The sequence below is a fragment of the Branchiostoma lanceolatum genome, chromosome 1 (assembly GCF_035083965.1).
Source record: "Branchiostoma lanceolatum isolate klBraLanc5 chromosome 1, klBraLanc5.hap2, whole genome shotgun sequence".
Taxonomy (NCBI): domain Eukaryota; kingdom Metazoa; phylum Chordata; class Leptocardii; order Amphioxiformes; family Branchiostomatidae; genus Branchiostoma; species Branchiostoma lanceolatum.
In genome coordinates, this window is record NC_089722.1 from 25345690 (window position 1) to 25358903 (window position 13214).

General features: G+C 44.0%; 1 protein-coding gene and 1 long non-coding RNA gene across 2 annotated transcripts; both read left to right on the forward strand.

Moving 5' to 3' along the window:
- The first annotated feature begins 832 nt into the window (after positions 1–832).
- Positions 833–12706, forward strand: LOC136444336 (twitchin-like). Its single transcript, XM_066441846.1, has 22 exons — positions 833–962; positions 1864–2126; positions 2578–2730; positions 2951–3093; positions 3499–3659; positions 3790–3890; positions 4311–4427; positions 4560–4762; positions 5047–5143; positions 5337–5477; positions 6643–6805; positions 7017–7129; positions 7297–7497; positions 7861–8078; positions 8431–8558; positions 8973–9183; positions 9436–9571; positions 9831–9916; positions 10240–10387; positions 10628–10870; positions 11196–11283; positions 11456–12706. The coding sequence occupies exons 2-22, from the start codon at positions 1911–1913 to the stop codon at positions 11665–11667; spliced, it is 3279 nt and encodes a 1092-aa protein (XP_066297943.1). The 5' UTR covers positions 833–962; positions 1864–1910; the 3' UTR covers positions 11668–12706.
- Positions 5571–6237, forward strand: LOC136444438 (uncharacterized). The gene is made up of 2 exons (XR_010757267.1): positions 5571–5725; positions 5857–6237. It is a non-coding gene; the product is annotated as an uncharacterized lncRNA (long non-coding RNA).
- Positions 12707–13214: the final 508 nt, after the last annotated feature.

Below are 13214 nucleotides of genomic sequence, written 5' to 3' on the forward strand. Positions count from 1 at the left end.
GCACCAAAAAAAGACGAACACAATGCCGTAGAATTACGCATAAAACACAATGAGCCTGCTTGGAGATTCTCGAAACGCATACAACAAAACAGCTCCCAACAAGTTATTGAAATGATATGTAGGTTTAGTAAGGCGCGATTTTAGTATATGAAAACCATGTCAACCAGTTAAACCATGCCAAATAAGCGCATGTCAGCAACTGTGACCGCAATAACCATTTACAGCAAAATCGGTGACTTTGGCCGACTGTCTTTGCAACTCTATATGATTGCCAGTATGCCACGTTCTGCGCTGACTAATACGAACAGGAAGGGCCTTGCCCATAATGTATTATGACACTCCTTCTATGACACCACCATAATGGACCTGTTATGATACAGTAGTGGAATGTGATATGTATGGTGAGGGGGAGGGGAAAACGAGACAACCCAAACGCCTCTTCACAGATGGTATTCAGGGTTCAGAGCCAGGCTGGGACAAAACAATCTGTTTAGTACATTAATTAATATTCGCGGTTGGCGGTTTAAAAGTGCTCTCACATCACCGATGAGGTCTACGAAATACAATTTATTCCATAACGTTGGTCACAATGGCCTACATCATTACGATGAAAATGAGTCGAATTGCGCAAAATGCGTTCTCAGACTACCAGGAAAAATGGGTATAGTCTATAGAAAGTTCTGGGCGCCCTGGAAAAGATGTTTAATTGCACTATTGCGATGATACGACTCCACATACTAGTATGTATGTTCTATAAGGAATGACGGATTCACCGGTTTAGTAACACGCCTATACATAACGGGATGACTGGTGATGACCACACGCTCTATATATATCCCGGGGGAACAGCTGCACAGTACAGTCCCCAGGGCCGACCCGTGTGGCCGCTAACTCCGACTTCTGCGACTTTTTGTCCCCAGAGAAAGGTATTCAAACGGCGCAAGTTCTCAAGTACCGACAAGGTAAGATGCCGTTTGTATCTCTATGTGAATTTTGAGCGTTTCTCTGTATGTTTCGTTGAAATAAAGATTCAAAAAGCAAAATGTTACGTGCAGCCTGTGACGCTGTCATGATAGACAATGACAGATGTTTGAGGATCGGTCTATGATATATGGTGTATTTCTTACCCCCCTCCCAAACGACTCTTTCGATATTACAAAATTATTAGGGAAAGAGTCTGCGTTCTGTTCTGTCTCATTTAGTTGCCTATTAACGTTATATGACTGATCAATCGTAGATCATGCTTTTGTCGTTTTGATAGTATGTGTAGCCGAGAGACCCACACGACGGTAGAACATTCTGGTCTCTGACAACGATTCAACTTCATTTATGTATCACGACCGTCCCGTTATTGGTGGGAAATTTTAGCTGATTCATAGTCTTCACTGTTATGAAACAGCCAGGTTATGAGCAGGCGCGATGCTCATTACATTGTAATTAAGCCCAATCAAGTTGTTATATCGGCCGAGTTCTACTTAATCAGTAAAACTGCTGCTCTCTGTGAATACAGCTGTGTGGCAATGGTTTTGATTTCCGCATCAACATTTTCATTTCATATGCCTATATCAAAATTGGTTAAGATGACAAACCTATTGTTTTACTCATCAAGCAACCGAAATGTTTTGACATTCTTTTTGTGTGTTGCGTATGTGTGTGTGTATGTGTGTGTGTGTGTGTGTGTGTGTGTATGTATGTATGTGTGTATGTATGGATGAATGTGTGTGTGTGTGTGTGTGTGTGTGTGTGTGTGTGTGTGTGTGTGTGTGTGTGTGTGTGTGTGTGTGTGTGTTTATTCTGGAGAATCCTTCCTGTGAGAAAATGTTTAAGTGTATAAACATCACTTTCCTTGTCTTTTTGCCCCAGGTAACCAAGTTAAAGATTTTTAAAGACTTGTAACAAGAAAAATCATCATGTCAGGTGGCATGAAAACCCTGCGCATCAAGTCCGGAAATGACATCAAACTTGATCTTCCAATCAGCGGGGACCCTCCACCAACGGTCACATGGTATAAGGATAACAAAGAGTTGCGTAATTTGGGCCGACACAGCATCCGGAACACCCCCATTTCCACCGTACTAAAGGTGCGGGGTGCAGACTGGACGGACGCGGGAGTATACACTTTAAGGGTAACGGCACTTTGATTGACACAACTACACTAATACATCGGCAATTGGTTCTTGAAATACAACCTGAGAAGCATTCACCTGGCCAACGTTTGATAACTTCTCAGCTTCCCACTTCAGGGCCCGAATGGACGCTACTACTCCTAGCCGCATCATGGCGTTGCAGCAAAGATGCGGTCCCAAACATGGATTTAGGTGTAATTCAAGCATTTATTTTCCTCCGACTTACCAACTTGATGCTATTCGCGATACACTAACACATCTTAGACTGTTAGAGACAGACCTGCATCCAGAAAAAAATGATAAGAATAAATTTTGAAATAATTTTAATGAAATGAATTTCAGCAATTAAACACGGGGGGGGGGGGCGCCAGTTGTACATGTACCCCAAATTCCATCAAGATATTTGTTACGCTTTTCCCTTTTAACAGAATTGTCCTCGCCGTTATTTCAGATCTCTAATGAGTTGGGGACTAACAAGGCTGATATCAAGATCGAGGTAATTGGTCCTCCCGACCCCCCAAAGGGCCCACTTACCGTGAGTGACGTCACCGCGGAAACTGCCGTGCTGACATGGGCGGCACCACAGTACGACGGGGGAGCAGAGGTAACATGGTGCTTTTTTTGACGACACCTCAAGGAAGGAGCCGATAATGCATGCAGCGTTACGATCGAGTTGAAAATGTTATAAGAGCTCTTACCATGTATCGAGTTTTTGGCCACGCCTCAAATGTCTGGTTCACACATTCCTTGTTCCTATCTAGCACGACTTACATCAACCTCTACGTTAAGTGTTTATTGACACATTTGCGGTTGGTGATTTTCAGGTGATGAACTACGTTGTTGAGAAGACGGACAGTTTCGGGTTGACCTGGGTGTTCGTGAACACAAACGTGCAGAGGAACACGATCCGCGTGACCGGACTGATCCCTGATGGGGAGTACAAGTTCAGGGTCAGCGCCGAAAACAAGTAAGTCATAAAGGCCCAACTTATACTAGTATCATATAATGCCTGTTTGAGGTCAGTCACATTCATGGTGATGGAACCTTCAATGATACCACTCCTTCCTTCCATCACAAGCTATCTGCCCCAAAAACACCAAGTCCATAGCAAGTCCAGGTGAAAAGATACAAAAAACGGAAGTTCTCCTGCAGTACCAAGGTCACCTACCAGGGCGCCCAAAATCGACCTTGACCTTTGTCTTCCCAAGACCTGCCCACATACCAAATATCATCGTAATCCATCCAAGGTTCTTGAGGTATGCTGATTATAATATCCGGAAGCACAAACAAACACACAGACATACACACACACACAAAACTATACCTACATTTTTCATGGAGATAAAAGATCTAAAGATATGCTTTGTTCTAGGTTTGGCACGGGACGTCCTATCGAGTCTGACGTCATCGTCGCCAAGAACCCTTACGACATCCCGGCCTCCCCTCGAGACGTGCGGATCTTGGACGCGTCCGGTGAAACCATCATATTGGCATGGCGACCACCTGCAGACGACGGGGGGTCAGAGATCACAGGTCAGTAGTGCATATACGACCGAAACCTTTATCTGAGGTTTCTCCAGATTCTTGTAATTGAATATTCTCCGTGAGAACAACCTCTTAGTATATAGAAAACTTGATTCCAATATATTTTTTTTTTGCTCAGGGTATATTGTGGAACGGCGTGAGAAGTCCAGCCGCCGCTGGGTCAAAGTAAACAAAACTCCCGTCAGGAAGCTAGAGATCCGTTCACAGGGGCTTGTTAAGGTATGTCACGCAAACCGTGAGTGCGCTCAAACGTGACAAGAGACCGCCATGCTGGTGGTGTGGTTAGATCCAAGATGGCGACCGGACCTTACCGAATCCAAACTCATATGGTTCTGGTGTCTATTTTCTAAATATGCAGGGCCAACATGAGGCATGTCGAGGAAGAGGAAAAATCAAGATTGTCACGAGCCTTTAACACACCAACATGGCGGCGCATGTTCTTGTCCTTGAAAAAAACCCACAATATAGTCCATCCAATGCACCGTTTCCATAGTTAATTAACATTGTCATACGCCTCCTGGTTTGTTTTGAGAAGCATGCATTATTCGTGCATCGTTTATCTGTGTGTGTTTTCTAATAGTTACAATAAACACGCTGGTATATCAGTCTAAAACCATCACACTTGCTGTTCGTTCCCAGGGTCTGGAGTACGAGCACAGGGTGAGCGCGGTGAACGCCGCGGGAGTGGGGACCCCTAGCGGACCGACCGAGCTGGTGGAGATCATCGATCCTGTTGACGAACCAACTGAACTGAAGGTGAGAAACAATATCATATTTGTTTTGTGGCCTGCAAAATATGACATTATTCCCAAGTCCCAACACTGTTGTTTTCTCTTTTCATTCTTAAATTAATTATGGACCGATTTGTACCCCCCCCCCCCCCCCCAGGTTACAGAAGTGTCCAGGAACTCGGTGTCATTGAAGTGGACAAGGCCCCTTAGCGACGGAGGAAGTCGCATCGTGACGTACATCATCGAGCGACGTCAAATGAAGGATGCCGAGGAGACTTGGCTGCGCTGTAACGAGTCGAACGTGCAGGACACCAACTTCACTGTGGAGAATCTGCTGACAGACGAGGTCATCGTCTTCAGGTACGGGCGAGCTTTAGAGTTCCAGGCGTATCATAGCATGTTGTGGCTGTGACGTAGCAATGACGTACGCGTAATCAAGCGTCTGCCATGTTGCCTGCTTAAAGACGCCTGTAGGTAATTAAGTAATTCTGAGAGAAATATTTCAATAACTTAATCCGACAACACCTCTGCCCAATCCTACCCCACCCTCACCCCCATATGCATCAATATCAGACTCCTTGACTTTGAGGTTGAAATTTTAGTACACATGTCTACATGCCGCACATGTCCAATCCCCACTCCAGGGTGTCAGCCCGTAACGCCGCCGGTGTCGTCAGTAAACCCAGCGAGCCCACACCACCCGTGGTACTGAAGGACGAGGAACGCCCGCCTGTGGTGCAGGTAATAAAAATTTGTCTTCATTCAGCAAACATTTTAATTAATACAGCACAGTACATGAGATGACATATCGCAGCTACATGGTGCAACATTCAATCTGCTGAAAACTGGTTTTAGGTTGAAATTAAGTCAAAGTAGATACTTTTCTTACCTCTTATGATTTACCTGTTGGAGTAATGGTTCAATATTTGTGCAGGTGGACGCCAAGACTAAGACATCCCAGCGGTTACGGGCGGGAGAGTCCGTACATCTCATCGTCAATGTCACCGGGAAACCACGCCCTGCCATCTTCTGGACCAAAGATGAAGTTGACATCCTGAAAGTTCCCGGAGCCAGGGTAAGAACAATTGAACCCCTCTCTTCTTTTCTTGTGTTGTCTTGTCTTGTCTTAAAGTCGACAACAAATGGTAGTTATGTGAGGAAAATCTAAACTAAGGCCACAGCAAGTAATTTTTATGGATGACATCAGCGCGCTCATTAATTTTCGCCTGATTTCGAAATAAAAAACAAGAGATTTCATTTCCCTCCAACGGTGGTCAACATGCCAAAAATTGGCAAATATGTCGTAAACGTTGACAGTCTAAGGTGTTTCATCGCATATGAATACCCAGTGTAGTTCCTGCCCATGATGGTATGACAAGCTGTTTTCTGCGTTTGTTATAGTTAATTGAGCTGTATACACATCTTCAAGAACAGTTTAATGTTGACAGTCCAAGGTGTTTCATTGCATATGAATATCCAGTGTAGTTCCTGCCCATGATGGTATAATAACAAGCTGTTTTCTGCATTTGTTCTAGCAAGGACATTATATAAATAATGGGGGGGGGGGGGGCTAGTTAATTAAGCTGTATACACAAGGTGTTTCATCGCATATGAATTCCCAGTGTAGTTGCTTCAGATGATGGTACAACAAGCTCTTTTCTGCATTTGTTGTAGCTAGTCTATTGAGATGTATACACATCTACAAGGACATGTTTACATTAAATCAAGGAGGTTTTATATTACATGTACATATGAAACCTCATTGGTTGAATACAGGACTAAAAGACCTGTTGGTCATGATATCATATTTCGTCGCCTCAATTCTTGTTTAACAAGACTTATGATCTCAAAATTTGAAAATATAGGAATCTTGTTTTTTTTTCCCACCTTGTTTTTTTTTCGCCCTATCTCCTTAATTTTGGAGTCTGTGGAGGATGTCATCCATAAAATTTACTTGCTGTGGCCTAAAGTAAATACACACTCTTTTGTCTAAGATTTCATCGCAAATGTCTCTTGTGTTCGTGACTGCGAGAAATACAATTGCAAAATCGAGCTAGATTCATCTTTTATCAATTTTCATAAATTTGGAATGATTCTATCTCATATAGCAACATGCATTCAGGTATTGAAAATCAGTTCGGCACATATGATTTTTAACTTATTTTCTGTACTTTTACTATTGTATGGTACGAATGTCAATATTTGATCAAACTCATTGATGTCATTGGTCTACGATGTAGGTAACAAGTACAGAAAAGAGCCTGGGGCCAACCTGTGAGCTCTACATTGCGTCAGCAGAACGTGCGCACAATGGGAAATACGTAATCATGGCACAGAACGAGCTGGGACAGGCGTCCGAGACACTGGAGCTGGTGGTAACGGACAGACCACAACCACCCGAAGGTGAATCAACTTCTCCTTCTATATGATCAAATTCTTAGAACAAGTTAAGTCGAACATCTGCCATTTTAGCTTAAAATGTGTAGGACGGGCACCATCAGCATTTGTCTTACACAGTCCAATTGCTATATTTTTACCTGCCCTTATTGCTTACCTCCAACCCAGTTGTCAAGAAAAACCTGTCAGTGACGTATTTTTCCCATGATCCCTTTAGATGTTGAAGTGACCGAGATCACCCCTGAGTCCGCCACAGTCACCTGGCGTCCGCCTGAAGACGACGGCGGGTCAGAGGTCACGAGCTACGTTGTGGAAATGTATGACTTCAAGGTCAGTGACATAGTCGGAGGAATTTACGTGTCTATTATGAATTTCTTAAAAAGGTCTAATCGTACCATAAGATATGTTGAGATGACATAAAACAACTCACGTTAGTACTGGTCAAACTTCTACCAGTATTATAGACAAGATTTCACCTCCCTTTGTCTGAACCTCAGGAGAAAGAGTGGACGGAGGCGTGCCGTAGTGTCCGTAAGACGCCCTGTACCGTGCCCAGGCTCATCGCCGGCAGGATTTACAAGTTTGGCGTGCGTGCGCAGAACATGTACGGCGTCAGCAACAGGAGAACCACGTCACAGATGGAGGCAAAATACACCTTCGAGCCGCCTGAAGCACCTGACATGCCCAGGCCAATGGAGGTAACATCATTACCGAACATCATAACCGTAAGGAACATGCATGATGTTTCAACAGCAGCGGCGTAGGCACGAAATGGTTTGCATAGCGCGACGAGGGTGTCGCTCTAGGCCTTCATACTGCTGGGCCCAATACCTACACCATGGAGCCATGATTTAGCTTTGAAGCTTCGATAGTTTTTGTCTGCTTGCGGTCTGGGAATCGAGGGGGGCAGGAAACTAATTAAACATGATAACAGGTAATGCCAGAGAAACAACTACACAGATGAAGTCGTTGACATTTCTGAAGAAGGAGTAATGATCGTATGCGCGTAAAATTTAAGGTACACAATTCTGATGTAACCGTTGAGAATTATCTTTTCAAAGATTTCCAAGGAAGCGATAGTCCTCCGCTGGAACGCGCCTCCTGCCGATGGAGGCAGTCCTGTCATCGGGTATGTCCTGGAGAAGAAGACCGGGACGTCCGTGCGCTGGGACCGGGTCAACACGGACCCCATCGCCACGGAGATCTACACCGTACCCACCGTGGAGGGAGGGGAGTACGACTTCAGAGTCGCCGCAGTGAACGCGGCCGGGGTGGGCAAGTAAGTGAATACAGTCTGATACAGGTTCTGTGTCGAGCAACGGAAAACTATGCAAATTAATTTAGAATTCTATTCTCATTTTGAGAAAGCGTCAGCTGTACAAGTTATTACTTTAAGAACCTTGCTTTAAGGAAGGTTGGTGATACAGCGGGCAAGACTTTCTGTAAGAGTCGCATGGTTATCTGTTTCTATGATATCATACAAAATAAAAGTTATAGAATACAACTTCACAGCCATTTACACACGGATAACTATGGTTAGCAGTATCATACACGTTGATTTGATTTTACATGGTTTTCTCCCATTCAACAGTCTAATCTATACCCCATGCTCCCTCTGTTTCTATGCTCAGGTTCAGTGTGTCGTCGGGTCGGGTCGTCGCAAGGAACATCGGGAAGCCGGGGCCGCCGGGCAGTGTGACCGTACTGGACACTACCAGGTCCTCTGCCACCGTGCGATGGACGCCACCGGAGGACAAAGGTACATCCAAGGACTCAAGTCATTTATTCACATAGAAATTACTTTAGGTATATGTCTTCTGGTGAGTTTGCTCTTCGTCTTGAACAAGTCACAAAGCTAGAAAACTTACAAATGATAAATACATGTACAAATAACAAATACAGGTAATGTACAATTGCCTTCTCTCTTGCAATTGGACGCTGAGCATTAATTTAGCATTGACGATAGATATCATTTCGGGGTAATTTTTCTCCTATAAGAATGCATTATTTCCTATTCGTTACTATTGGTCGCTTCATTCTATGACTGATACCTCTTCTTTCCCTTAGTTTAAGTGTAGTCAATGTATCTGTCCCTAGTGCTGAAATGACACTTGTTATTGTCCATTTTGGGGTTATTGGTAGATGGTTACATTTCACTTGGTTACAACCACAGGAGGCGCTGCCATTCAGGGATACGTCCTGGAAGTGAAAGATACGACAACTGGGTGGCGCAAGTGTCACACCTGTGACGTCATCAAGGGTTGCAACATGACCGTGACTGGACTAGATCCGGGTCAGGAGTATCTGTTCCGGGTCAGCGCCGTCAATGAGTATGGTCAGGGAGAGGAGACGGAAACCAATGAATCTGTAGAGGCTAAGGATAGGTACGTCATAACCTTACTCAACAACTGTTCGATGTCTTAATGCTACTGTGCACTTTTGACCTGTGGAACACCCGTGTGTAATAAAGAAAATGGGGTAATGAGACTTATCCAAATGAGAATATCCAAAGCTCAAAAATGAAACTGTCGTCGAGTATCTGTATGTATATAGCCTGTTTAACCGCCTTTCGACGTAACGCATCAGCTAAGTATGGATGTGCAGAGTACGTTATAATTTTAAGGTAACTTTTTCAGGCTTGAGCCACCGGAAGTGGATGTGGACCCCATGATGACGCGCGGCACGGCAGTGCATGCTGGGGAGACTCTTCACCTCAAAGCGGGAGTCGGCGGCAGACCTGCACCGGAGGTCACGTGGTCCATCCCGCAAGAGGTACGAATGATTTCATTATAAGACGAACACATTCGTTTCGTCGTCAGGAGAATAAGTAGAGACGTTGTTACAACCTTCCTGAAAATTGACTATTGCTGACGTCAGGTATTCATAAGGTCACGTGTCTTTAGTGGTTGGTCATTCAAACCTGAGAAGGGCCGTAGAGACGGCCGAAAATTTTGAGTTGCTCTTTGTGTTGGATCACAATCCGTATGTTGACAGTTCCGAATAACCATGTGTGTTGGTCCGTCTCCTTCAGGAGCGTGAGGGTCGCATTGCTGTGGACACAACGACAAAGGACACACAGCTGTTGGTGATGAACTGTGACAGAACTGACGCTGGCAGGTCTGCATTCTTTAGTTACTCATTCGTGTTAGGTGGTAAACTCGGTGGGCATCAACATAGTGCAATAAGCAACACGTCCCAATCTGCGCGATCATTCTGAGGTGCTGCGATTTCGGTTCAGTCGATATCTTGTTTCTCTTTCAATGGTTGATTGTGAAACTCGATCGGTTAGCATTTACTAAACTTTGACAGACGAGCATATTTCATAGATCCTCATATCAAACGATAGCAACTACCTTTTTTTAATCTTGAAAAACTATCTTTGTCTGTGTGATCTATGGCTCGCGACAAGACTTGAATTGTACATCTCTTTCTTGTTTCAGATATGTACTTACCCTTAAGAACAGCGTCGGTGCCAAGACGGTGACGTTCAACGTCAAGGTGTTGGACAGTCCCTCTGCACCCGTCAACCTGCGAGTCAAGGACGCCAACAAAAACCAGGCCGTGCTCAACTGGGATCCTCCAGAGAAGGTACCGTCTTATTTCTTATCCCTCAAATAACACAACAGGCTTATAAGTACAGTGTATGGTAATAACGGTGCCTTAGGCCGAGGCCCGAACAGAAGTAAAGTGTTACGTGTGGATGTCATTTGCTCACTTAAGGGTGTGTGCTTTGCCTTCTTTGCCACTGTGAATGTAACTGTCCCTTTTAATATAAGACCTAGTACACTTATCTAAAGTGCTCAAATGCGAATGTATTATGTGTTAAAGGATGGCGGTAGCTTGGTCACACACTACATCGTTGAGAAGAGAGAACAGTCTCGACGCACGTGGGGCCCAGTGGACAGAGAGGTGCAGAGGAACTCTTACCGGGTCAACATGGTCGAGGGCAACCACTACTACTTCCGGGTCACGGCCGTGAACGACTATGGAGAGGGCGTACCGGCTGAAACCACTACACCGACTTTGGCGGCCGATCCAGTTGAGGTGCCTGATCCACCAAGATTCCTTGAGGTAATTTCTCCAGACCCTGTTTCTACAGAATTAGAAGTACATGAGGTCATCATGCCTTGTACACCAGATATAAACTGGGTTGCCCAATCCCTTCGTTCTACTTCAGTTCCAAAAGAAACCGATAGGGTATCCAAAATGCAACCGCTTCTTTATTAGTTCAATACGAATCTACATACCAAAGGTCATGGCGATTCTTTCTTATCTTACCGAGTTATCAAGCTAGCAAGCCACCGTAAACAAACAGAACCAAGAATATGATCTACTAACTTTAGGCATGGTAGTTAGCACTATTTCTCAACCACTGACTGTTGATGGGATGTTTCAGGTGACCCAGGTGACGGAGACAAGCATAGGTCTGTCATGGGAGAAACCTGACTGGGATGGAGGCGCCAGAGTGGAGACTTATGTTATCGGTAAGTGCGACACTTCGGGGGACCGAATTTTATTCGCGATTTCAGATTAAGAAATTATCAGAGATTATCATAACGACCACTTCTAACATTTCAATCATTTTGTAGTTTTATATTTGATAGATCCAACGCACCAGATCAGTAACATTGCTTGTCTGTCTTGTTGTTCTTGTAGAGGGATTATGGGAAGGCAGCAACTCCTGGACGTTCATGAAGAACACGTGTCAGACCCACGTGACCCTGATGGGACTGGACGAGGGGATGACGTACAGCATCCGGGTCCGTGCGCAGAACGGGGCGGGAATCGGGCACCCGGCGGAGGTGGAGGAAGATATCGTCTGCAGACACCAGGGGAGCCTGCCCATGGTGGACCTGGGAATGCTGTAGAACCGCAAACTTGCCAAACGATGTGACGAATTGAGCTGTACTGTGGCGATAAGCAAGTTCACGGCCCCAAGTGCGCATGTGCAGTCGTGATGCATTGTGGTTTAAGGTCACATTCTAAGGTCCCTGCTGGTCAGTCTACTTGCCAGGGGCCTGAATTCTGATCTTAGACTACAATACACATGCGCACTTGGCACTATGAACTGACTTATAGGGTTGCTTATGAATTAGTAATCGAAATAAACAGTTGAGTCAACGAGACAGTCATTACACGTGACTACAGTTGGGGGCCTCCGCCATTTTTTCAGGGAAACAAAATACCCAGAGATTTGAATCATGTTAATAGAGTCAACTTGCCACAGTACTATTTAGCTCAGTTCGCTTGTAAATATTGCAATGTGCAAATGTACAAAAAAGCAAAACCACCTTATCTATACAATGTAAAAGAAACTGAAAGGAGTGGATCATTTGTAAGATCAAGACATAGAGCATTTCCAGTGGATACACCTTTGTTTGAAGGGATATGACTTTATTTTAGTGGTGCGGTGGTTCCATGGTCATATGACACACCGTGTTGTGTAAAGATACGGCAACCAGCCCAGGAGAAGGCAACCATGCGCTTATATATGACAAAAGAGCCAAAGTTTGTGCTATTGCCGGACGTGACAAAACTGGTAAATTTTGCCAGGTTATATCAAGGCTTTCGGTAACCAGACCACGACAGTGATTTCTTAGCATGCGCGAATGATTATAAAAGTCTGATTTTAGTCTATAGCTAGATGGGTGTTGTTTTCAAAATAGTTGCCATGCACGCCAATTAGCAAAGTGGAGCAAAGTGGTCTAATTAAATGGTCCATTTATTCTTCATGACGCAAACGAAGTAAAAAAATGCATGCCGAATATCTCATTAAAACCATTCACATTTACTTGTGTACATCAATTTTGTTAGTTTACCATACGTGATGCGAACAATAACCATTCATTGAAAACCTTCTAAAACAGTTGTCTATCGTGATCATGAAATAAAAAGTGCTAACATCTACGCTGCATTGCCTTAGCTTGTATTGTGAATCTTACCTTTCAGTTACAGTAATAGTACACTCTAGTGATAGGTGTTTATTTCGTAACAAACTGCATTTAATATCATGAATACCAATAGTGCACCCTATCAAAAAATCATACCTATGTAAATCTATTAGTTTGCAAAAAGACAGTTTTAAAATCAAAAAGCAATATACGTTTATCATTATCAGACGTATCAGTGGACGCAGCCGAACGGTACTTGTAGTTTGTATAGTGCTTTTTCGGTTAGTTTTAAATTATCAAGCAAACAGACTTATATTCTTACAGTACACATAGGAGTGAACAACTGATACTACCCACTCGTCATTTATTCATAATGTATAAATGTATATATTCAGGGTTACATCCGATACACATTTTGCTGAGATGGAATCGGACAACGTATTTTCAATACCGACCTCTGCAATTAATATTTTCTCAGACGAAGCAATATAAATTGCAGTGGCGTCCATGACTTATAAAGTCTG